The sequence below is a fragment of the Dermacentor variabilis genome, chromosome 6 (assembly GCF_050947875.1).
Source record: "Dermacentor variabilis isolate Ectoservices chromosome 6, ASM5094787v1, whole genome shotgun sequence".
NCBI classification, from domain to species: domain Eukaryota; kingdom Metazoa; phylum Arthropoda; class Arachnida; order Ixodida; family Ixodidae; genus Dermacentor; species Dermacentor variabilis.
In genome coordinates, this window is record NC_134573.1 from 76392045 (window position 1) to 76419313 (window position 27269).

The 27269-nt window shown below is 45.5% G+C and overlaps 1 protein-coding gene across 5 annotated transcripts in view; it reads right to left on the reverse strand.

The window, feature by feature from the left end:
- Positions 1 to 9526: 9526 nt before the first annotated feature.
- Positions 9527 to 27269, reverse strand: part of LOC142584880 (tryptase beta-2-like) — a 58810-nt gene continuing 41067 nt past the window's right edge. The window contains exons 8-12 of one of the 5 annotated variants that reach the window (XM_075695204.1): positions 26280 to 26365; positions 24335 to 24426; positions 23023 to 23267; positions 17656 to 17789; positions 9527 to 10336 (exon numbers count right to left, since the gene is read on the reverse strand). In XM_075695204.1, the coding sequence (XP_075551319.1) occupies positions 10145 to 10336; positions 17656 to 17789; positions 23023 to 23267; positions 24335 to 24426; positions 26280 to 26365 (749 nt within the window). In that variant the 3' untranslated portion in view covers positions 9527 to 10144. The remainder of the gene's footprint in view (positions 10337 to 17655; positions 17790 to 23022; positions 23268 to 24334; positions 24427 to 26279; positions 26366 to 27269) is intronic. The other 4 variants (XM_075695203.1, XM_075695202.1, XM_075695201.1 and 1 more) reach the window with 4 other exon arrangements.

The following is a 27269-nucleotide window of genomic DNA, read 5'->3' on the forward strand; positions in this document are numbered from 1 at the left end:
GGACCATACTCCGATCGCAGCTGGCTATAGGCGGAAACGAAGACAGTCACACGCCAACACTTCAGAAGACTCATCCACAACTTCCAATGCACGGGGGAAGATATCGTAAAGGAAGTCAGAAGCAAGTTCCTGGGAGACGGCAAGGCAGGAGGCATTCAGCACGAAATTGTTCCTAGAATACAAGGGATAACCCAAATCAAGAATTGGACCGGGCTTTAACAAAAGCACAGATGGTAGAGGCCCTAGGCAATCTGACCAGCAACACTACACCAGGCAAAGACCAAATTAACAATAAGACACTACGCAACCTAGAAGCCACCTTGATAGAATTTATGAATGATTGTTGGGAAATGAGCAAGATGCCGGCTGTGTGGAAATACGCTCATGTCACCGTGATTCTTATGCCTGAAAAGTCATTATTTATATGGAACTTGAGGGTGATTTCGCTGATCTCATGCGCGAGAAAATTGTATGAACATATGGGGCTCAGCAAGCTTTCATCATACCTGGAAGATAACGGGTTGGGTCTTTCGGCCGTAGCTGTCAATACAGGATATCTTCCTTTTGATCAAGGAGGAGGTAATTGATAAGTTAGGCACAAGCAACAAGAGAGGCATCGAAATGTTCGACGTAAAAGGGGCTTTGCATGGCGTCTCACATGAAGCGATACTTGTGCACGTCAGCCGCTTCAAATATGGGGACAAAGTATACAATTACATCAAGGACTCCCTATCCGACCGCACGACAACAGAGGGTATAGAAAATCTGAGATTTGACAAAATCAAGGTGCCGGCCAAACGCACGCCTCAGGGCTCAGTAATTTCACATCTGCTAATCAACTTGGCATTGAGCAACTTACCGAACATACTCGGTGAAACGGAGGGAATTCGACGTGCCCTGTATGTGAATGACATAACCTTATAGACGCTTGAGCGATCGACGGGAAGACAGCAAGAAACGCTACAGGAGGTCATAGAGAGAACTGAAAGGTAACTTGGTGCTTGTGGACTATCATGTGCTCCTGAGAAATGGGGATTCCTGATTCTGCGAACGAGAGCAAGATGGCTGCCACCTCAAGAGACACTAGATCCCGAAGTAACACTAAATTAATCCACATCCTGAAGGTTAATACACTTCGTATCTTTGGATTAGTCTTCGAGAAGGGTGGAGTGGGGCTTGCCACAGTACACGGACTTGAAGAAATAATCGCGCAAGTTACACACCTGGTGAAGAGAGTAACAACTAGAATACACGGATTAAAGGAACAAGACACCCTCAAACTCATACAATCATTGGCCGTCAGCAGAACCACCTACGGTACAACCTACTTAGATATAAAGAATAGTGAAAGGCACAAGTTGAACATACTGATAAAAAGACATACAAATTGGCAGTAGGATTCCCACCCACCACGTCAACAGAAAAACTGCTCACACTGGGAGTACATCATTCCTGCAAAGAATTGCCGGTTGCTCAGAAGGCGAGCCAAATCGAAATTGTAAAACTTACCACTGCCAGTAGAGCTCTCCTCAGAAGACTTGGATACCTTATCGAAGAAGAACACAAAAGTCGACAACATCTATCTCCAACTCCCCAGAGCAAATGTATACGTAGCACCCATACCAAAAAACATGCACCCAGAATACAACAGAGAAGACAAGCAAGAGCCACTGCGCTACAAAAGATGCTAAACAAAGAAAGGAGCAAAGAACAAATAAGGCACACGGACGCCGCCAGAAACAAGGCAGGGAGGTATGTCGCCTGCGTAACCCACAAGCAGAACCAAGAGATATCAGCTGCACCAGTAGTTGCTTGGAACATTGAGGTAGCCTACAGGTCGCCATAGCAATGGCCATACGGACCTGGCAATGTGCCGTGCCGGTCATCGTCGTCACAGACTCGCAGGCATCCTTTTGCCATTTTTTAGCAGAAAGAGTTAGTAAGAACACATTCAACATCATCAACAACCAAGAAATCCCTGAAACCTACATTATCTGGACCTCGGGACACGAATCCTTGGTGGAAACCAAGCGGCTCACGCTTCTGCCCGAGAACATGTACGTCGGGCAACCATACCACGAAATTGTTTACCGTCAGAACAAGACGACCTGATACAAAGAAAATACTGCAACATACTAGAACATTAGACGAACAACAGGAGGGAATATCTGCCATCACACATCAAGCTGAACATAAAAGAAGCCGTCATACTACGCTGGCTTCAGATGGGCAGTTACCTCCACGGCACTCTACTACACGCACTGTGCCCCTCAAGATTTACAAGAGACTGCCGGTTCTGCAATGCACCAAACACCCTTTACTGCATGGTCTGGGCATGCAAAAAGTACCCGCGGAGAACGCGTATCCAAGCAGTAACGGAAGGCCAGTGGGAGGCATAGCTGACACGCCCAAAGCATGAGAACCAACTACGGCTGGTGAACAGGCCAAGGGCTATCAGCACAAGGCCAAGGCTACCTGTAAAAGGGTGGCCGCCTCCTTTCGGGCATCGACCAGCTTAGTCTCCCAAATAAAGTTTATTCACTCCCTTCCTTTCTGTATGCAGCGCACTTGATGCATCTTCGAATCTGGCATATTTGAACACATTATTCATTAGCTCCACCATACTTAAGATTAGTTCAATTACTATGGGTACCAGGTCATCTATAAATTCATCATAATGAAAAAAAATAGCTGATTACCTTCCATGCGTCTCTTTAAAACGGTTCGGTGGTCGTTGCACTGCCGGCTTCTGCTCGGACCACTGCGGCTAGACAAAGTTTTCTTTGACCGTAAACTGAGGAAGCCTCTCATTTGCAAATACCGTGCCATTTATGCATCTACGTTATTCAAGGAACCGGCAGTGATGTCCTACCCTACGATTATAAGTGTCAATTAAAAGGCTGTGTTGCCGAATCCCACCGCCTAATTTTTACTTGCAGAAATCTACTCTGGTCGGATTCCCTTTACGCTACCTCTGCAAAGATCCTTATTATTCGATCGCTTTTTTTTTCTATGCAGCCGGCGGTTTTCCACTCAACGAAAAGGGTGTTTGGCAATTCCGCTTCCTAATATCGGGCTGACTTTATGCAGTACTGATCTGCTCCCGCTTGCAGCATTGTTTTTAGGATATACTCGCAGTAACTTTTGCCGAGTCATTTATAATTACTTCTGTGACACAGAACCATTCGTGTAGTAGTATTTCTTGGTTTTCAAACTTGATTTATTTTTCCTTTTATGAAATATAAAATTCAAATAACAATATGGCATATTCGCATTATTAATTTCATCATTGATATTCACAATTTAACCCACCTCTACCATTTATAATATTTTGAGTATTATTACTATTTTCGCGTTCTTCTTAATTCTACATGTTTTTGCCAGGCTGACTAGCTATTACGCACGATTGGATTTATTATCGGTATCTACCGCATCGTCGATCACAAATTCTTTTATTTATCATATTACCGCTCGGCTTGTGGCCTATCCCCAACAGTGAAGTTGTGTCGTTATAAAATGAATAATTATTGTCATCATCGCCTAACGCTACCCGCAAAGACGGCGTAGTGGCTTGGCCGTTCTACTGCTAAGACCGATGGTGTGGTATCGAATCCCTGCAGCAGCGTCCGCATTCGCTGGGGCGGGGGAGAGGGGCGACGCAAAAAGGCCGGTGTAGCGTACATGTTGTGAATGTCCAAGCAATTCAGATGGTAAATATTATTCCGTAGCCCTCCAATACGGTGTGCTGCGGAAAGCATGTGGTTTTCGCACGTAACACCACAGAATATAACTACAATTTATTTACCGAACTCCACGTCAAGAGACGGAAGGTCGACCGGGAATGGGCGTCGAAAGGCTCCAAGTCGGGACACGAGACGTTCCCCTGCACCGAAGCTTGCTATTCTCCTGCGTAGAGTTCTCCGAACCAGGCAAAGTTTGCGTGCTCAATTTCTACTGCCCGGCTCTATCGTGTTGAGACCCTGGCAACGAGATCAGTGGTCTCCAGTCGGAGGCCAACGTCCGAGGCCCATCTACATGATAGCCGGTTTCTTCAAGTCGTCCGGCCGCAAAAGGTGCCACTTTCAACACCGGACAGGGCTGGATCTTGTACACCTTGGTCACGTACTGCATTTCGACTTGAAAACTTAATATTCATTGGACTTGCCTTGCACGCTTTTACCAGCAATAGTCTCTTGTGTTTATCGTTTGTAATTGCTTACTGCTTTTTTTAGAATACATGTTTCCTGCGTCTTGTGTACCTATGCCTTCCTCTGGCACATGACTCTAATGACTAGACACTCCGGGAATGTCAAGAGTTCCCGGCCACGGCGGCCGCATTTCGATGGGGGCGAAATGCGAAAACACCCGTGTGCTTAGATTTAGGTGCACGTTAAAGAACCCCAGGTGGTCAAAATTTCCGGAGTCCTCCACTACGGCGTGCCTCATAATCAGAAAGTGGTTGTGGCACGTAAAACCCCAAATATTATTATTATTATTAATGTCAAGAGTGGGCTTTAACGTTCCGCATCTGCAGAGTGGGCTAATAGGGACGTCGTAGTTGGGGAACTCCAGATAAATTTTGACCACCCGGGGTTGTTCAATATGCTCCCAATGCACCGTAATCTAAAATTATTGCCTTTCGCCCCCATCTATATGCAACCGCCGAAGAAGAGATTGAACTCTGGACCTCGTGCTCCGAAGCGCAACGCCATAACCCCTTATCTACCACCAAAAGTTGTTGGCAGCATAACGCCGGGGGACAATCTAGCCCCGCCAATGTAAGTGCAATCGTTCGCTGAGGATCTTCGCAAGGCCTTACCCTCCTCTCTAAAGCAATACAGTGAATGTGGCAACGTCCAATCTGTTAGTTCACTTCGTGTTTTTTTTCGTTTGTGGTAACCATTTGAGCATTGGCAAATCCGTCAATATAGGCCCATTCCAATATACTGTGAAGCTGCAGTCGCTGGAAGAGACGGCCAATCTTGCACTGAAATGAGGTGACAATTTTCGTTCTCACATAAAATTGACTCTTGCAACTACAGAACAGCTTTGTAGCGGCGGCGAAAAATTGGAAAATACAAAGCTCCTAGAAATACGTTGAGGATTCCTCATATGATCGGCTTCATTTCTCACTACAGAAATTACCGCTGCTAACTCTAAAGCTGGCCCCCTTTCTTTTCACTCCCGGAACTCGCATAATTTGATTCAGCATGGTTATTTTCTAAAAGTTGTGCACTACACACTCAAAGGTGTTGCTAAACTCGATCTGCTGGCCCACTTTCATGTGCTGCTTAGTGCAAGTTCGCAGCTTGGCTGTTTTGCCTTGTGGGATAGTAAACAACACACAAACACACACACACACAAACACACACACACACACACACACACACACACACACACACACACACACACACACACACACACACACACACACACACACACACACACACACACACACACACACACACACGCACGCACGCACGCACGCACGCACACACACACACACACACACACGCACACAAGCACGCACGCACGCACGCGCACACACACATGCCCCATCGAAATGCGGCCGCATTTCGATGGGGGCGAAATGCGAAAACACCCGTGTGCTTAGATTTAGGTGCACGTTAAAGAACCCCAGGTGGTCAAAATTTCCGGAGTCCTCCACTACGGCGTGCCTCATAATCAGAAAGTGGTTTTGGCACGTAAAACCCCAAATATTATTATTATTACACATGCGCACCCGCACAAACACACGCGCGCACGCGAACACGCGCAGGCCCACGCATGCACACGCAGACACCTGCACGCGCACCTGCTCACGCACATGCACACGCACACACACGCACGCGCACACTTGTGTACCACACTTTGAATAGGCACAGAAGGATCAGGGTTGGCTGTATGTGAGCTCGAAACAAGTGCATGTGATGCGTTTCGATACGTGTTTGGGTGTAGTTCCAGACGGGTTCAGTTGTCTCACGAGGTACATGGGAACACTGACTTGAGGTACAATGGACTGGTTTCTACCGAACGTGGCGGGTGCTCATAGAGCAACCGCAGTAACCACATTATCTATGTTCTGTCGAATCTCGGTCGCGATCGCATGTTGAAGGTGGGAGTGCTTCCGAACGGTTTGAGCTAGAGCACGATGCTCTGAATAAACCGGCCTTCAGCAAATGCGTTGCACCACCAACAGCGCGCTATATCTCCTAAAGGCATTACTATTCAGACAAAACATGACCTTAATTTGCTCCTCTTATAGGGCATGTTTTGAAAATCACTTTTTTCAATACCTTTTTGAAAGATTTAAAGCAATTTCTTTTATACTTCCAGCGCACAAATCTAATTTTTACAGCGAAGCTGTTTACCTCCACGATCCAAGGAAATTTTCGTGTCGTAAGCAAGAACCTAGGCCGATCCCGGAGATAATGCAACGCCGCGCCCACCCATGGCGGAGATGGAGCAGGCGTTAAGCACTCCCCATACGTGGGCCGATCCCGAAGGTAGGGCAATGCCGGGCCGACCCGCAGCGGAGATGCCGTTCGCCATTAAGTGGCCCACCTACACAGCTTCGCTGGTCAAGTTTCTTCACAGAGTAAAAGGACAGTGAGATTTTTTCTCAACTCTAAGCAATATATACATAAACGTATTTGCCATTCTCTAAAACGGTGAAGTCAAAAACGAGGTAAATGCTTTACATTACAGGCCTTCATAATCCAGTATTAGGCGAAGCAAAGTTCTGCGCCAGATAAAGTTTTCTTCATCCATTCTCCTTCTGATAAGGCAGGTCACGAAATGAGTAAACTTTTCATGAAGCACGGAATGGCGTACGGAGATTTGCCACACAGCTCGCACCGACAAGCGAGTTGTCAGCGGGAGACGCCCTCGTTCAAAACCTCCTGCCAAGGGGGCTTCTGAAAAGCGCGATTTCATAAAAGCGGTATTTGAGCGCTGAGCAAATTCTGCCACTTATGAAGTGGATGTACTCCATTCGTCCACGTCACTTTGTAAACGGAAATATTGCTGTGGATGAGCTGAGCTCGTTAAAAGCAAAGTTTACAAGCATCCCGTTGACGAGCTAAGCTAGTTTGGCTACAGTACTCGAAAGGCGCCAGTCAAATGTGACATTAGTGAGGTGGCTGGTCTCGAGTGATCTCCAATTTACCGGCGGAACCAGCAAATCACCACAAAGAATTCTATATTTTTATAGGCATATATACGCGGCGCTAGTCACCTAACAAGTTAGGTTTTATTATTTACGTCTAGATTAGGAATACAAAAAATATCTGCTGCAATTGCTACAGCAAGATTCCTAAAGTAACCTCGCCGTGTGCGTGGACTAGGTAACGTTTCCTTATACTTGATGAAAGACATACAGCATTTCTTGATTAACCCACGTAGCGGAAAGTATTCATCTTTCTGTGCCTAATTTGATATAACAAAATTCTGCTTATAGCATGTGAAAGAACACAGGGCTCATAGCGTTTCTTGCAGCTGCAGCGAACTCCCAGTTCTTGATTCAGAAAGCGAATTAGTGATTAAGCAATCTATATGATTAATTATTTTCTGATGGACGAACATTTCGCGTTTTCTTTATTAGTAGGAATCTATTCTCCATAGAAAATATAAATATGAACAAGCTTTTCTGATAATTATATATGCGCAGTCGAGTTTGCGTTTCTTGGGGCAAAACACAGAGCTGAATATCTAACAAGGCATCATGTTCGGCCTTGTTGCTATAGCACAGTAACAAGTGTAAAGCGCTCGAAAAACACAGCGACAAAGATGTGGGATGCAACATGAGAGCCACACAACACCGGAGACCACAGTAGCACTGGTGTTGGGTGCTGCGTCTTTTTGAAGAGTTTTGCCTTTGTTGTCATATGAAGATCTAAGATCATGTGGTGAATAGGCATGTTGACGTTGCATCCTCGATTTTTATGTCATATCGCTTTGTCGGAAATGAACTTCGCAATTGTCATTCAGCGTCTGGGATGGCACCACGTTCCCGATCCAATTCGGTGAATTTTCTCGAAAGCTAACCGCAATAATTAAATTTCGTCCATGTAGTTCCGGGTGCAACTAGTGTTTTTTTTTTTCTGGGATGGTCAGTTTACGTGAAAGCTTCCATGGGCATTTCTTCAAGGGGTTGAGGTGCGCTGAAAATGTACAAGGACTCTCAGAAGGCAACCAGATTGACAAGTAATTTTTGCGGTGCCAATATTTTTTTTCTAGTTTAACGGAAAGCTTACCGTTAAGAGCGTGCAATCTTACAGTGGTAAAGCAAAAAACGCCACGGAAAATTTTTTTTGGAAATTTTCCATGTGAATTGATGATGTAGTCGTACAATGAAAAAAAGAATATGGTGTAAAAATGGATGGGTGAGCGCGATAGCGATTACACGCCGACATTGATGAGAAGCCGAAAACAAATTTGGCCGTAGCTCTGAGAAAGTAATATGTTGTATCTCAAGCCGATGTTTCTACGATTCATATTTCTTGAAACGTTGAAAGATTTCTACAATGTTTGCTTTCGTGGTCTCCTGTCCAACTAGATACCTATTTCATATAGAAATGAACGCTTTTCTATACTTAGAGCGCAACCTCTTACGCGCGAGTTCTCAATGGGCAAGTCTCAGTGTGATCTGTTAATTTTGCCGACGTAAAATAAAATATCCCTAAAGACATGGCGGCGGAGTCACACGATGCCGGCGCGTGGCGCACATCACACAAGTTCATAAAAAACTAATTGAGCTCGGGAATAGATCGTTCGCATTGACATCATCGCAACCACCATCTTGGTGTACTGGTAAGTGGAGAAGTTCCGTAAACAAGGAACGTGTCAATACGACCGCAGGACTGCGCTCTTGCGCCGACCAATCAATCGGTAACACTGATAATCGAGTGAAAAAAAGGTCTGAGGCAGAAAGCAAAACAATGTGCGCGTGACATCATCGTAACTGCGATGTTCGGGTACTAGCAGGGTGAGAACACGGTCACACGGGGCGTCCGTGGCCACAGGTAAAGACTATCTACACAGGGTGTACCAGCTTACTTTAGCCTCGAATCCCGCGAGTACACGCAAAGTGCCTCGAGCGGCCATTCGCGCGGAAATTTTGCGTGTATTCGCGGGCTTCTTTCACGCTCGGACAGACACTTTTATGTAGCACGTATTGCGCAAGATAAAGCTTTACCGGGAGCTTTTCCTGTCGCTATATAATTTTCTCGTTGACACTCTTTATCTAGTTAATATATTTGAGAAAATAATTATTCAGGACTAATTATCTAATTAGGCGGAATGAAAAAAAATAATCTAAGTATCTCCAAGCGACGGCAAACACCCTGGCTCTGTCCAGCTACGCAGCATTCGCACATTTTTCAATTCCGGCTAAAGTTAGCTGGGACACCCTGTATATGTGGCCGACCGTTCGTATTACGCTCCTGCTCCTCACCGCGCCTGCAACCCTCCGCCAACAGTGCACGCGTCTGTTTTACTCAAGTTGTTATCGCAGCACGAGCAAGGCATGTTGACGCCCCCGTGTCTAGACTGTCACGGCGTTCTTTGTTTATTTTTTGGGAGTTGGGGCTTCAAAGCTTCACCCTAAAAATCTTTACTATGAAGCGCCACCGTGATGTTAACTTGGATTCGGTTGTAGTGTGCCTCGGTTATTTTCTGTAACGGGAAGGATGTTAAGTGCCAAGTATAATTCCAAACATCACATTTTACTTAGTCCTTCAGTTATTAACTCCTGTTGTTGTGATTTTGTTTAGTATATTTATTATTTATTACTTGAAGAAGTGGACTCTTTGTACATCTGATTGATGTGCAGTGAAAATTGCACAGATAAGCGAGGGCGCCCATGATAGATGGCATCCTCGCTCCGTGCCGAATTCACTGCTCATATAATAGAGACGTAGTGTACGAAAGTCGAATAGTGACAAACTGTGGCAAGGTTGATCTGATGAAAAATGTGCAATTTTCTGATGGTGTTCCATGTGCAACGGAATCTGAGTTTTTTTTTCACAAATGATGTCTGTGTGCCGCGTTACTAAAATCATGAGTGGAGTAGAATTAAGTGCAGCTATAGCTTCTTTCTCTCCACGATGCGTTCACTTGTGCTTCGACACCCGTCGACTGTTCCTCACTGCCTCGACTGCACTGTGCACCACTGCTGACGAGTTAAGTTGTAGACGAAGTCGTGGTACGAGGTCAGCCGGGTGTAGATTCCAGGGTGTCCCTTGCGGCCGCATCCGATTCCTGTCGAGACAATGCCCATCTGGACAACCCGGTTGCGAGCGTGCGCAGACGACATCAGAGGACCTCCGCTGTCACCCTGCGAGTGAACATCATCATCATGATTATCATGTTTATTGTCATGGTTGTCATAATTCAAGTGAACCAAGTGACTCACATCAAGCTGTTGAATTCAGCTATCCACGTCTGTACTTCGGGAGGAAAGCATCTCCCACCGACCTCAAGTTCTTCAATCTTGCGTCGCCTAGGCGCATCTTTACATTTTCTATATGCTAATCTCATCACACCTCCCAATCATCTAGGATAGCATTCAGAAGTGTTTTAGAGTGGAGCTGTATGTCTACCCACGCATGCATTTTTCAGTGTCCCAGCATCAAAGTTCCCGCGCCCTCTATGAGGAGGCAAAGCAAAACAGTAAGGCATGTGCTGATACCTGGCGGAGCAAGACAAAAGCTCGGGAACCACCTAACACGTAGTTTCGTACAATAATTACAGATGACTGTTTGGCGCTAGCGTCTACGGAAGCTGCAACTGAGGCAGCTAAGCAAGCATGGGAATTATGGGAAGTACATAAATTCGCCTAAACGTCGTCTTCCTGGCTTTAAGCGTCTCTCCAACTTTGTAAATTCGCCATTTTCATCAGAGTACTCCATAATAAAAAGAATTAAATAAACATTACTAGGACTATCTGTCGGCGGGGATTCGAGCTCACGACCTGCAGCACAGGAGCCCGCCATCGTAGCCATTACGCCATGGACGTACGCGTCGTCAAGTGGCCATGTGCCGCGCTTATGAATTTCATGTGGGCAAGCCAGCGTCTTGAGACGCTTAGCACGTTTCAATTTGGACACCTGGAAACGTTGAGCCGCTATCAGTAGTGATTGTGCGTGTTAGCAGAGTATTCCAGAGACGCGTAAGGGTAAAGCCCCCCAAAAGTAAACCTTTACACTTGTATGCCACATTCAGCGAGGGGAATGGCTGGGAATTTTTGGTTCGTAAGATATTTTTGCTATGAGTCAGCCATTTACGCTAATAGTATGTGCAACATCAGGATTGGCTGAAATTACTGCTTACGAACAATTGCAGATTATTAACATATTGTGAGTGCAAGCCTTGCAGTCCTGGTCTCCGTCTCCCGTTCCATGTCGCCGATTCTGTAACTCTAGCTGTACGCCAGTTACGTACCATATATGCATTGGATGACCTGCCTAAAAAGCACCCTTAGGTTCATTTGAGCAGCTCTGAATATATATATATATATATATATATATATATATATATATATATATATATATATATATATATATATATATATATATATATATATATATATATATATATATATATATATATATATATATATATATATATATTGCAGTGGCGGTAACTGGCAGCGCGTAGAAAAAGAGATACGAAGACATGCAACGAAGCGTTGGTCATTTTGACAGTCTTGCACTTTGTTGTAAATACATTCTCTATCCTTCCTACCTACGTGTGGTGCCCGTGACGATATATGTATCGTATTCTATTTTTACAGCGTATGTGAGACCAACAAACCACACGTCCACCGTATGGATGAACAGACAACTAGGACTTTTTTTATGAAGAAGTGTGAGAAAAAGTTCATTCTGTGTGCTAGCGTGAGAGCCGGAAAATGCTACAGGAATTCGGAGAGCTGTCTAATAATGCCTCAGCATTCTTCGTCTTGGCTGCTACTTTTCTTTTGGTTACTTATTTAGCTAGCATATGGATGTCTACTGATCGCTACTGATCATATAATATTACATTATCATAACCATTACATGCACTAACTTGACTATTTATGCATCAATTTTGGAGACATATCGTATATAATGAGCCAAAACGCTGTCAGAACCATTTTTTTTTGCCACACCCCACCTTATCCTATGTCATTTTTTATTGTCCTTTCCTCTTAAGACCTTGACGTTGCGACGGCGACCCCACCTGTTTTTTTTATCTAACACTACCAATAATCTACTATTAGACTATTATAAGCATTACATGTGTTAACTTCTTCAGTTTCCTTTTTGCCAGGCCCATACGGAGGTCGCGCAGACGTACCCAGTTTTATTTTATTTTTGTCTCTTTTTAAACGCTACCAATCTGTGCTATTGCAATATTATAATGGTTACATATGCTAACTTGACCAATTATGCATTTATTTTGCAGACATAAGGCATTCCGGAATGGACATATTTTACTAAGGTACTCGCCAAAGAGTGCTTACGTATTATTGTAGAAGTGTAGGAAACTAATGAAATGGAGAGAAACTTCTCAATGTCCTGATCCAGAAATGTCCTGAAATGATCAGAACATTTCAGCACTTAACAATAGAATTGTCAACGGGATGCGTCTTCTAGCCGAATCGACAACCAAAATGGCGGTCTTCCAAATTTGAAGGCCAACAGCGAAAGAACGTTTGGAGACGTCACCAAACTAACGCAGCGCTTTGCCTGGTCTGCGTATGGAGGCTTCCTAGCAAATTCTGAATTGGGGCACCGCTCATCGACAGGAATACTCTTTGCACTTTATAGCAATTCCATGGCGATTCTTGAGCGAATATTGCGGTAATTTCTGCGTTCGCACGAAGACATTTCAGTGATCATCTTTCTCACGCGAGTCACCATCGTAATAGTCACCAAGGGGCATTGTCAAAACGCAGTGTCTCTTTCAGTCGAGGGCAGGAGTAACATTTAATTTGGTGAAACGGTGTTAGATTACATTTCAGAGCACATTAAAAAGAGATGCGAAGCGGTTTTAGGCAACAAACGCGCCCCGAAACGGTCAGCACAGGCGGTGGAAAAGAGGGACACAGCCCCACCACCGACAACGGCGTGCAAACCTTCAGAGGCCACAAAGCTGATCACGCGCGAGCACGTACTTGTCGAAGAGCAATTTGTCCTCACCGAAGCAAGGGCTAGGTAACTCGACTCTGCAAGATCACGTGCCCTTAGCATTGAAATTCGAAGTACGAAAACGGGCGAAGTGGCCGACGGCCGTTACGCGATAAAAATAGAAGGAAAATTCAACAATTTAATTCGTTTGAGGAAGTTTAGACAGCGTTTGTTGTGTCGTTGCGTAATTCCGTACAAGAAGAGCTAGGGACCAGTGTATCTCCAGTGGTAGTACAGATGATCATACGTATACGCTGACTCGTTATGTGCGTGCTGTCTTTTGTTCAGCCGTGTCGGGCAATGACGTCGTTTTCTTGAAACGGATGCGTTCAATAGAGCTTGGGAAAATGCACTTGTGCAGCAGAAATTTTTTACGCGCCTACCTGTTTGCAACGGTAAATCCTCTGCGCATCCCACTTGCACACTCGCACAACTTCACTCGCCGACAAAGCGTAACATTGGGGTAAATCCAATCCCGGATGATAGTGACGTCATATCTTCTGCAGCGTTTCCAACACAGCAACCGTCGAAGAAGAACAAGCAGTGGTGCCGAGCAGCTACAGGTCTGAATTTATAGCGCTTGTAGGTTGTGCCACGTAAATACATGTAGAAGCATCTGCTATGGGACTGTCCGCTATATTCTGAACCTCGGAGTTGAGCCGTCGCCATACTTGAGACGAGGTATCAGTCCTACCTCACTGCAAGAGTGAGGCTGTGTAAAGCGCTCCTCTACACTGGTGGCTGTCACGGGGCTTTGGCTACCGCTCATCGACTTTATACAACACCCAGAAGCTCCACTGGCAGGCGTTCAGAGCTGCGAATACAAGCCAAACCCCAATGACAGCACCAACGCCTCTCACATTGCCACCTTTGAAGGGTCGTCGATAATTGAGGAACAGAACCAATAATCACATTTAGCTTTCCCCTTTATCAGCCGTAGCGTACCTCTGCAAAAGGGACAATAAAAGTTCGGCAGCATGTTACACTCCTGTAAAACGTGAAGGCGAAGGCCTGCTACAAATTTGGTAATGCGTCAAGTCATACGATCGGAGGGGTCACACTTCTTGAAAGACATAAAGAGCCGCATTGTGAAGTAGACGTGTAGCAAGCCGTTTTCTGCAAACGTCGGCCTCCTCTCAACGTCGCCGTCTCACACGCTCTGCTTCTTTCAGAGTTCGGCTCCTTCGGCTTCGGTTCTCGACGCTTTGCTGCAGCTTCCGACGCTCGTATAGCGCGGCCAGACTCGCGCCAATGACGTTTCTCTTCGGCTTTACGTTGCATCCTCTCGACAGGGGGAAGCAGCACTCGCGGTTGAACACCTTGCTTCTGCCGCTTCGTACGCCGCACCCCGTTTCTCACTTGGCGAACATCCTCGGCCATAGCGTACTTCCGAGGGGAGTATGCAATGCTTTAGTGATGGTTTGGATGCCTGTTTTGAGCTTGTTCTTTAGTGAAGCGTATGCTGCTGGGCGTGTTGTGTGGGTGATTTCAATGAATGCGTGAACCATTGCATTTTTTCCTGTTTATGGGCAATGCACGCGATTCCTGATGACGATAACTTTTGAACCGTGGGGTTACGTCCCTGGATGGCAAGTATAGTTCGGCCCGCTGGGGTACCAGAGAGTTTGTCAGACTCTCTGGTACTCTAGCGGGCCGAGCCATACTTGACATGCTGGGACGTAACCTCACGGTCGTAACTCCCGACGCTGTAAAGCTGTCCAACGGCGTAAGATCCCAGATTTTGGTACACTAGATGCCACGCAATATGCACCCGGCCTACAACGAAGGATGAAGACATGCGAGGGATAAAGCTGCGCTCGCCAGTGCCCGCTTGGACAAGGATCGAACATGCTTCGCAGACGCTGCTTCATGCGCTCAGGAAGAAGCGTTCTCCTCAAAGGTCAGCGACTGTGAATTCGAAGTCCTCAGCGGCGCTACCATTCGCACTTCTAGTTCCAGCGTTGCAGAGCAGGTTGCAATTGTTCTTGCATTGACGGACAGTGTACATGACACAGTTTATTCAGACTCCAAGACCGCTATCAGGGCCTTTCGGAGGGGAATGTGGGCTCCTCAAGCCCTACGTACCATCCAAAATGCTAAAGACCTCAAGCATCACTCATTGGCCTGGTTCCCTGCGCACCTTGGAACCATTCAGGGTGCCTCCCTCAGCCCCAACGAGGAGCCGCACTTAGCTGCACGAGGTTTGACTGACCACGCGTTGAGTATCACGTCCTCTCCTGGGCAACGCGAGCCTCTCTGCTCGTACAACGAGATCTGCAAATATAATTATCTTTCGAGAAGACTCCTGCCTTTGGCGCACTCCTCGCTGTGCAGGGCCTAGGCAGTCACTCTCAGATTTCTACAAACAAGCACTTACTCGAACCCCATGGCACTGCACACAATGTACCCGGAAAGATTTCCAAGCCCGGACTGCCCCCTGTGTGGTCGTTATTCGGACTTCGAGCATGTCCTGTGGGACTGTGCCTCTGCCGGTCTCCCTTTCACCTAAGAGGAAAGGATGAAGCTTACAAAGGCGCAGGACTAGACCTCTCAAATCTTGGCAGTCCAGAGGGCCCGGGAGAGGGCCGTCAAGTTTTACCTGATGGTCCCCGAGTGGGCCTAGCCAGGTGACGCTGAGTTTACTCGCCTCCATTGTAGACCGAATAAAGTTGTTTCACTCACTCACTCACTCACTCACTCACTCACTCACTCACTCACTCACTCACTCACTCACTCACTCACTCACTCACTCACTCACTCACTCACTCACCACTCGACTAGACGCCATCTTAAGGTGTATGGGCCATTGCAAAGAGTCATTTAAGACTTTCGCCTTAAAAGCAGGCAGACTGAACTTCAACTGACATCGACGTAAAGCGAAGCATTTTGGTGTGATTGGCTCAGGAAACGTGTGTGTGGGTGTATGTATGAAATACTTTCGATGCATTATTATCAGCATTAAAGAGCAGCATGTTATACGAAGAAATTATCTTGTTTGCAGCGAATTATGGGCAGGCTGGATATTATATCCACATACTTATATGCAGTTCGTCCTATTTAGTCGGTTTCTTCTAGTGCAAATGAGGATCGAAACGGGCCAAGCGTCCCAACGCGCTGGTATGCCGGCGATAAAGCGTGTTCTGTTTCGCTTGTCCACGCATGCGACCGTGGCGTAATGGCTTCAATATGAGACTCGTGCGCTAGAGATTGTGCGTTTGAATGCTGCCTTAGGACAATTTCATTATTGTTTATTTAATTATTTAAAACATCGTACATGCCTCTTGAAAATCGTGAGCTTCCAAAGTCACAGTGCAGTTGGAAGCCCGAATGACGAAGTTTAAGCAAAGTCACGTGGAAACCATCAATTTCATGCTGGCTGAATCATGCAGCTCCCATAGCAACACGCGCCACAGTTCCCTCTAGTGATCATTGTAAGAAACCCTATTCTTGAAACGGTAAATTCGTAAACTACTTGTCAGCACCGTTCCAATACAGCGCCATACCATTAATAGCGTTCGACGTTGGAGGCCCCATACGAGCGAAAGGGTGCCTGGAAATCCGTTAAAACGCTTATCTTTCAAATTGTTTTCAATCAATATTCGGACAAGTTGTGCAGTGGTCGTTATGCTGGTGAATTGTTGCCCAAACGAAGAGCATGTGCAGTGTTGTCGCGTTGCATGCACCAGAATGTAGACTAGGCCGCGGTGTTTTACCGCCGTTTTATGTCACGCGCCGACGCTCGCATTCCATTAATTGAAATTCGTTAAAATATTGTTCTAGCAAATGCGCACAGGACTCCTGTATAGGTGTTCGACCTATAGGTTGCGTTTTAGCTTTATTCTAACGCTTTAAATTTATTTCTTTAATCTTGAAGCAAAAAAGAAAGTTATGTTGCACGGCAATACCTGCTTCCTAGGATCATCTCGTACGTGAAGAATGTGACGTGCATTCCGCTTTTATTGCTCTCCACTTCTACATAAAATAAAACGGTGCTGTATGAAGTGTTCGCAAATAATGTCCTTGCGAGCCAACTCAACTTTGAGGCAGAAGTGTCGCGTATACAGCTCACATAGGCTACATTTCTTTGGCGAGTGAGGCCAAAGTTCATTGAAAGAATCTGATTACTTTGAACGAACAAAACTAAATTGTTGTTTTCTTGCTGTCTTTGTTACCATCGTCGTTCCTAATTGTGTTTCCTGGACGAAACTTTGATTTGTTCCCAGAACCTTTCGCCAAACTTTAGAGCATCGTAAACAGCGAATATACGCGTGAATTAGACCAAGTGCGCCTGATTGCTAAGTCATCTGAGAAATCACGGTGACAACTGTGGCGACATAATTATAATATCGTAGGCAATTTCATTCCAAATTAAACATCTGAACATAAGAAAAAAATGCATGCTGTCTTAATAGCCAGCGTCCCAAGTTACAAGGAATCACTGCTTTCCTACCTATCCGTACAGAGACGATACACGGAGGCTTACCTGACAAGCATCTTCCACGTCGCCGCCGGCACAGACGTTTGACTCGAGAATGATGGCACCGTATTTCGACGTGCACTCTGACTGCGAGACGAAAGGGACAGAGGCCTCCTTCGGCGTCTGTCTGTCTCGACCACCTGGACCAGTTAGAGGAGCGTGCCAAATATGCTGCTTATGCTGCTGTTTGCAGGTATTAGAAAAATTTACAGATGAAATGAAGAATAGGGTGCTTCCTAAACAAGGTAGCGCCATTTTCATTATAATAGAAAAGCAGAGAAGTAGAGTTTGTTTCGCGTGTCGGTGACGTGAAACCATTCATTTGAACATGTAGCATGTTGCAAACACCCTTGATACGTTAGATTCGCCTGAACTACCTAAACCAGTTCACGAGGTCGTCCACGGTGGATTTCGTTTCAGTGGTGAATTAATAGCGCCATCAGAACCACGTCGTTCCTTTCGAAAGGTAGAGGAAAGGTGCAGGGTTGGTTAACGATTTTGCTCCTCCTTGTTTGTTGTGTCTGGTGGTCCTTCTGGGCAAAGCAAGCGCACCGGCAAACGTGCATCTATGGGGTACCATACACGCTTCACCGTCTTTTCGACGCGGGCCAGCGTCACGCCAAGATAATTTACAAGCGATATTGTGTCGTGTCTCGGTCTGTTCAACGACCCAGGGCTGGAGAACGAGACGAGTTCTGGGACTGCAATGGACGTCAGACTCTGGAGTTTTGCAAGACGCGTAGCGCCACCTGCCGGTGCGAAGAGGCAGTAACTGCGTAGTGCGAAGCCCGACTCCCTTGCTAAGTTGCCAATGCAGCTAGCGACTGCGAAACAACGATTTAACTAGATTTTCGTCCATATTGCGAGTGTTTTGCGCATTTAACACCCAGACAGAGAGCTATGAATTTCTACGCTAGTGGGACGCGCCGCCGAACTGCCATAAAGCGCTTGCTGGCTCAGTCCTTAAGACTGATGGAAAAAACGACGGCAACCGCGATAGCTCCACGCGCTACGAAGAAACGCCGCAATCGACGCTATTGTTGTGTTGTAAATTGCCATAAACCTGAAGGACGGAATAACAGCGCTCAGTTTTACCGATTCCATCGCGATCGTATTAAGGGGAAGGGCGAGAGCGCAGGATACGGGCCTTTCAACCTTTTGATTAATCAGATTACTTGCATTCCGCACAACACAGCGGCTCGCATGAGAAAGTGCGACAATTTTGTTTTTCTGTAATTGTGTTGCGTAGCCCTGACGGAGGACCATGGTAACCAAGCGAAAACTCAAGAATCTGCAGCCGCCACTTCGTTGGTAACAGAAAAAACAACGTTGCGAACCATCCTGCTTATCTGCCATCGATATCTCCACCTTTTAACAGACGTCCGCCTCCGCTTGACTGGACAAGTGGAACGGAGAGATTTGGCAGGTCAGTTTAACCAAACATTTTGGTTCGTTTATGAATTCAAAATCCTCTTCTAGAGCATCGTTGTATCGCGAGCGCATTTCTACTTTCGGTATTTTGTATGTCCTGCGCCGATACAACAAGCACGCTTCGCAGTGTGCTGAGCCTGCTCGACTGCGTTTTTCAAATGTGAGCAATAAAGTTCTGTAGGAGCGCTGGATGAGTAATTGCGAAGTAACGCCCGTGTGTAGAGAAAAAAATTTCGCGTTTATTTACATATATTTGTGTGCGCTTGTTGCTCGAAGCGTCTGCGAAAAGTTCAAGTTAAGGTATTGAGCGATGCTGTAGCTCCTGTGAGAAAGTTGCAGTGCGTAGGCATTGTAGGAAGCCTACTTTCGTTACGATCGCACGCTGTTTTCTGCGTTGGAAAACGTTTTCTGTTTTGCTGCCCTGGAAAAAGCCATGAAAGGATTTACTCTCTGTAAATAATTGCTAGACAAAGCATTGCGATAAAATATATGAAGATATAGGAGATACTTAAGTCTTGTGTTCAGGACATATTCATTATGAACCAATTTGAAATGATTAGATTTTTATGCTGGTATGCATATAGACAAACCCGATGCTCTCTGTACTTGCGAGTTGCAGCACGCCGAAATAACACCTGAGACTTTATATTGTGCACGTACTTCGCCCCGCTGAGCTTCCTTTCCGAAGCGTGGATGGGCGGAAGACGCTTTCCAGGTCCTTGATTTTTCCGAAACCGTGCCTCAATACAAACGAAGGAGAAGGGTGCATTGTGGCCTATACATCTTCGCTGGCGGATAGCTCTCCTTGCACTACTCAGTTAGCGCCAAGGCTGCGGTGGGGTCGCTGGTGACGGGTTTTTCCGCAGGGCCACCTGGGCAGAGTCTGAGGTCTATATGTAAAGGGGCCATCGGTCATGTGCAATTGCAGTTGCTGCAAAGAGCCTACGGTAACGAGGTCGGGGGAACCGCGTTGACCCAGTGATCACATGAAATCGCATTTCTATTCCATCGATGGCGGGCCGAAGGTTGGACACCTGAGGCAGAGTCCGGCGTGGTGGTGCGACATCATGGGTGGGATAATGAAGACTGTGCGACAGAGACAATTGAACGAAGACAAAAACATTTAATTATCTCGTCGAGTGAACGAGGGAAAACGGTTGCTTAAACAGGGGATCTTGAGTGTTGTTAAGTACGCTCGGAGATGTAATGAATCTGGAATTCGAATATCACCTACTCCTTTTTGCTGTCTCATCCCCCGCCCACACACACACCGCTATCTTCCTGTCTCTTAACGTAACACCTAACATTCTTCGTTCCATGGCTCTTTGTGCAGTCCTTAACCTGTTTGCAAGCTTCTTTGTCAATCTCCAAACTTCTGCCCAATATGTCAGCACCAGTAGAATGCACTGATTTTATATTTTTCTTTTTAATGATAAGGGTAAGCTTCCAGCAAAGATCTGACAATCTCTACCGAATGCGCTCTAACCCATTTTTATTCTGGAAAATTTCTTCCCATGATTAGGGTTTCCTGTGAGTAAGTGACCTAAGTAAAGGTACTCCTTCACAGACTCTAGAGGCTGACTGGTAATCCTTGTTCACTTGCTCGGCTATTGAGCATTATCTTTGTGTTCTGCAAATTAATATTCAACCCCACTCTTATGCTCTCTCTGTTACTGTCCTCAATCATTCGTTGCAACTCATCTTCACTGTTGCGGAACAGGACAGTATCATCTGAAAATAGAAGGATGCTGAGATAGTCGCCGTTGATCCTTTCTCCTAAGCTTTCTCAGTTTATTAGCTTGACAACTTCTTCCAAGCACGCAGTGAATAGCATTGTAGAGATTTATGTCTCCTTGCCTGACCGCTTTTTTATGGGTGTCTTCCTATTTTCTTGTGTAGAATTAAAGTGGCTGTGGGACCTCGGTAGATATTGTCAAAGGTATTTAAGGAAGCGGTCTGTACTCGTTGATTGCGTAATGCCTCTATGACTGCTGGTATCTCTACTGAATCAAATGCCTTTTCGTAATCTATGAAATCCATAAAGAGAGGCTTTTTGTACTCTGTGGATACCTTGATTACCTGATTTATGACATGGATGTGATCTATTGCAGAGTCTGCCCTCCTGAAACCTGCCTCTTCCTTTGGTTGACTAAAGTCCAGTGTTGGCCTTATTCTGTTGGATGTTATCTTGATGAAAGTTTTATATAATACGAAAACTAAGCTAATGGGCCCAGAATTTTTCAATTCTTTAACGTCTCCCCATTTGTGGATTAGTGTAATGCTGGCATTCTTCCAGTTCTCTCGGACCCTTGAACTTGATAGACAGTTCGTATAAAGGGTCGCTAGTTTTTCGAGCACTGTGTCTCCTCCAGCTTTGATTAAATCAATTCATATTCCATCTTCTCCTGCCACTTTTCCCGGTTTCATGTCTTGCAAGGCCCTTCTAACATCATCGCTAGTTATAGAAGTAGCCCTTGTAACCTGTTCATTAAAACTTAGAATGAACGTATCGTGGCGGCTTTGGGTACTGTAGGTGTCAGTGTAGAATTATTCCGCTGCTTTTAGGATAAGTACGGGATTGCTGATTATATTACCCTGCTGATACTTCAGCGCATAGATCTTGGTTTGTCCGATGCCAAGTTCTTACTAATTTCAGGCAGCGTCCCTCTTTTTTACTGCTTCCTCAGTCTTTCTCACGTTATCATTTCGAATATACCTTATTTTCATCTTGATTAGCTTTGAAAGTTCCGCGAATTCTATCTGATCTCTTGAATTGGACACTTTCATTCTTTGTCGTTTCTTTATTAGGTCCTTTGTTACTGTAGCATTACAGAAAACGGCTGTACGTTTTGTTTTACCAAACTGCACCGAAAAAAATTATATGACAACTAGCGACTATGATGCTTGTAACATTTCACCGAGTTTCATCTACTTTTCGTAATTACGCAGTTCCAAGTGAAGTTGTAAATATTCTGGAATTCCCGCCTGCTGTCAATACGTGGGCTTCTGTGGGAGAGAAACAGATAGTCCCATGCTTCCAGTAATAATAATAATAATAATAATAATAATAATAATAATAATAATAATAATAATAATAATAATAATAATAATAATAATATAAAATAATAATAGTATTAATAATAATAATTGCATAGATGCGTCAATAAGGTGAAAGGAACCAGTTTCGCTGCTCGTCCTTCTTAACACAGTGAAAGGGCTGATGAATTTTTCCTCTTTATTTATTTAATTATTTTGTTCACGAAGGAGCTGTACCTAATAAAATAAGGAGATCAAGATTGTTTTCTGGCAAAGTGTTTCTCAGTTTCAATGAGTTGACAATGAGTTTTTCGCAGTTGTGTGCTGAGAAAGCGTGCTGAGGTGCCCAGATGTCTGCAGACATGTGTGAGCTCTGACTGGAATCTGACCACTTGTTTCAATATATAAGCAATGTAAAATAAGCCCCCCTACTCTTTCCCGCCTACTCCCGGACGTACTCATCCATATGGCACGAAAGATACCTTGACTAAACGCAGCCAGAAGTCTCAACACAACACAGCACGGTGAGGTGACAACCTCGTTGGATGATGGGAGTGCCATGACGAAGTGTTACCACTTTCGTCGCGTTTACACTTGCTGAACATCGGCAAATGTGGTTTTCTTACATTGCTATGTGCTTAGTATAATATTGGCAAGGGGCGTAGTTTTCATACTAAGCAGTTATTACCTTCGCAATCAAACATTTTACAAGAATTAGTCCTACATGGCACTGTGTCAGAAAGGTCTGATTGCTATCACATAATTCAAACGCGGCAACGTGAAGTATATTTGCTCCGGGGTGTTTCCAGGTGTTTCAAGGCCGTGCTCGAGCAGCGAAAAGCTACAGTACAGGACCACAATGGATGCCTCAGCATCAGCAATGGTGGACTTTAAGTTGGTTCTCACCGTAAGACTCTCGACCCCATCCGGCGATGACACCGTCCTTTCCCACAAGGTCTTTGGCGTCCAGAGGAAGACAGATGGGCCTCTGAAACTCGTTGTAGTCGACACTCACGACGAGTTCCAGAAGAGCGATGTCGTTAGCCAGGTTGCGCTTCCTGTAGTGCGGGTGCATGTGACAGCGTCGGACAGCTTGGTGTAGGCCATCAGTGAGACGATGCACACCCGTCTTGACGCTCAGGCTCTCTTGACTGGTACCAGAAATTGGGAGAAGGCAAGAGATTCAAAACTCCTTCAGCTTGTGCGCTGAACAATACCTCGCTGAACTGGTAATGATACTCGGAACGCCGCTTGTACTATTACTTTTCAAGGAGCCATCAAAGTGGTAGTTTTCATTGTAGCTAGATTTCCCTGAAGTACTATAGTAAGCTTCGACACGGAAGGCACACAAAGCAGACACCTTTACGTTGACATGCCTTACCACTTACTTTCGTGCGGCTTCCTGGCCCGAGTCCGAATGGACAATAATTCACTTGCGTGCCCTCTCTTCTCCTATTTACGGCACCTAGCCTCTACGCGCACATATTCTATGCCTTTGTTGCTCAGTAGGTAGAGCACTAGGATCTTATTCTTAGTGTCGTGAACTCAAGCCTAACGTTGGGTGCCAATACGTGAGCCCAGAGTCGTGGCTTCTGGGCGAGACAGCTAGCTGAAGCTCCCATCGGACCGGCAAGCGTACAACAATACTATAATTATGTATTGCCCATGTATTGCCCAGCTTGCTAGCGCAGCTCCCCGAGCATGCCCGGAGTCGCGCCATGGGCCCCAGTGCATCAAGGTGATAGTGCGCACCTCAAAATTTGCTCTGATTGTTTGCAAACAGAGCTCTCGTTCCACTTTTCATTTTTTTTTGTTCATTGTTTTTATTGGATGCAGATGTCTTATACTGCATGCCAACAACTGCTACTACAACACTTCCTGAACTGTCTAAAGGAATATGCTTCACAGTATAGTAACCGTGCGATCATAGTATTGGCGGTGGCTGCGGCACGTTTGCGTCTGTGAATGTCCGCAAGCTTTAGACAAGACTAAAAGTGTTTTCAGGTGCATGCAACCAAAGGTGCCGTGCTAACTTGCTGCCAGACGACGCGTGAGTTACCCTTTGTGCAATTTACAGGAATGAAGCACCAGAGTGATATTAACCACATTACTTCTTTTTACTATTGTGTATGTTGCCTTTGTGCAATATTATAACAATAAACACCACAGTTAAATTAATTTTCGTCACCTTTCTTGCTGACAAAAGGACGCCTCTTACCCATCGCAACAATGAGCAGCGGTCAGGACATGGCGTGGAGAGACCAGGCTACCGACGCAGATGAAATCACTGTACTTGTCGAAGATAGCCACCTGCATCGAAAAAAAATATATGATGTTCTACGTGCCAAAACTACAATATGATTATGAAACGCGCCCTAGTTGGGGACTCCTGATCAATGTTGATCACCAGGGGCTCTTTAACGTGCGCATATTGGATGATATGTGGCCGTTTTTACACCTCACCCCAGTCGACACGTGGTAGCCACGGCTAGGATTTGATCCCACAATCTTAGGGCTTAGCAGCGCAACGTCAAAGTCACCACACCACCACGTCAGGTCACCTGAATTTAAACTGCAAAGGTTAAAACAACAATGGCACCACACAGCTCGGCAGCAGTGATCAAACTGAGATGTGAACGAAAGCCGTATATCCCAGGCGGTTAACCTATTGCGAATGAACAAAGTCAACTATTCCTTCAAGCACGTACATTGACGTTATCCTGTTCACGTGTATTCTGGGACTACCATGGTTGGCAACCAACGTTATGGTGGCAAGTTGATCGAGGACGTATCATGAACGCAGTATATGTGCCGACTAACAAAATGAAGGTGTGTTCATGCCTACCGTGTGCGGCCACTCCTAGTTCACATGGTTTCTGCCATGCTTGCGAATCTCACCCTCAAGCTCTTCGCCGACGCCGCGCATCGAACACTGTCTTACTTGAGAGAATAAAGTTCCTCTTTCAAAGAGTAGTTGTTCGTTTTAAAGCTGTATGGAATCGGAGCGCACCACTCGAGACCCAAGAGGGCGCAAAATATTGCAACTATATATATGTTTGTTGGAATTGGTGTTGCTTTGATGCTGCATCCCCCAGTCTCATATAAGCTAATCGGAGTGGCATGACAATCTTGTGCTTGGGGTCAGAGGCTCAATTGCCGCACATTCAAATGGGAGATGAATGTGAAAACGTTCACGTACCATTTTGGGCGGACCATAAAAGTTATCGGGAGACCTCGGCTACGGCGGTCCTCATTAGCGCGGTGCTGTTTTTATATCGTTAAAGCCACGAATGAAGAAGTCAGCAATGCATAGCACATAACTTCAGGTTAGCATGAATATGAGTCAAATCTAATGTTTCAGTATATCGTATTTATCTGTCTTTGTTATTTTTCTGCAGTAACCTCCTATAGCACTCCCCGTGCTCAATGTGTAATTTAATGCGAATGCAGACGAAGAAAAAGGACAGGAAAATCGTTACTACTACTAAATAAGGAACGCCTGATTGAGTAGTAGCTGAGATGCAAACTAATGACATGCTACGAGACGGTGGTGCCGCGATTGAATCTACACTGCACTATACCCGAGCTGCTCTCCCGTTGCGTCGACCAGCCCTCACAAGCGATTTTCCTGTCCTTTTTCTATGTATAAGACGAGGACCGACCTTCTATGTCTACGGATACCGCACTCTCGCAATCACCTCATCCGTGCTTCAGGTATTTCTTTACTTACCTGTTTATTTACTTGTGCTTGGCGCATTGCTAATGGCCGTTTTACGGGGCCTGCTTGTAACTTCGACAGCTGAGATTTTAGGCTGCTAAATGATTGCTTGTGCGCTGTAGTCGCAATGCTCGTGATGTCTGCTTGATCGTGGCGTCAGCTTCCTTCGTCGAAACCCTCTTTGAACCCTCCTTCATTGTAAAAAGGAGCCTCCGCAAAGGCTTCAGTTAGAATATTGAGCGGTTTTCGCAGCTTATACATTGGTGTAGTACTTTGCCGACGTGATCATCCCCACGTGATCTGTGCACCGAGGTTGTCTGTCTGCAATGTTCATTTCTGGTGAGGGAACTTTTAATGGAAGATTGGACTGCGACCTCTAAGAGGAATGCGGGTTATTTTTGCCGCGAGCCTACAGCGCTTTCGTATCGCATACAAGTAGACTTACCAGCCACGGGTGTTTGTGCTCAGTGTACTCTTGACCACCGACAATCCTGGGAAGCAGCTCCTGGGGTTTGCCGCAATCTGCCATGTCTGCAATAGTGAAAAAATGCTGTTAGAGCTACCCACTACGAACCTCTAATCACTTACTGTGATGTAGCATTACTTTCATTCGAAAAGTTGGACCCGCCGGGGTTGCTCAGTGGCTATGGTGTTGGGCTTCTGAGCACGAGGTCGCGGGATCGAATCCCGGTCACGGCGGTGGCATTTCGATGGGGGCGTGTACTTAAATTTAGGTGTACCCGTGTACCTAAATCAAAACACCTGTGTACTTAGATTTAGGTGCACGTCAAAGAATCCCAGGTGGTTGAAATTTACGGAGTCCACTACGGCGTGCCTCATAATCAGAAAGTGGTCTTGGCACGTAAAACCCCATAATTTATTTATATATTTGAGCCGTCAGTTGCTCTATGAGACCAGGACATCACGTCGACTGACTGCTTGTGAATATGCTGTTATTTTTTGCGTAATCCGCATCACTTTAAAATCACTGTCTATACAATCTTTTCTTCCACTAAAAACTTTAAATCTTAGACTAGCACCTGTCTTGTATTGTTTCTCGTGGTCGGTTTTTGTGTGCGCTGCTCAACAATGTAATACCACACGTGCAAGAAAAAATGACCTGCAATTAAGGCTCCTGTCCTTATTGCAAAGCGCGAATGCCCTAGTGCACTTTTCGCTTTCATTTCCTCACCCAGGCAACAAGCGTATTTAACCTTTTTGAACTTGTGTTGACTAGACGTGTTGGCAGATGCTAAAGGGCTGCATTGTTTACTTAACACTGCACTCGCTCCTTATCTTTGTCTTTCTTCTTTTGTTGTCACTGGAAGGATGCAATGTGCATATTGGTTTTCTATTTAAAAGAAGAAAATATTTCTTTATAACAAGTAGTCGCAGAAAATAGGTGGCAACAATGGCTACTTGAAGCTGACTTCAA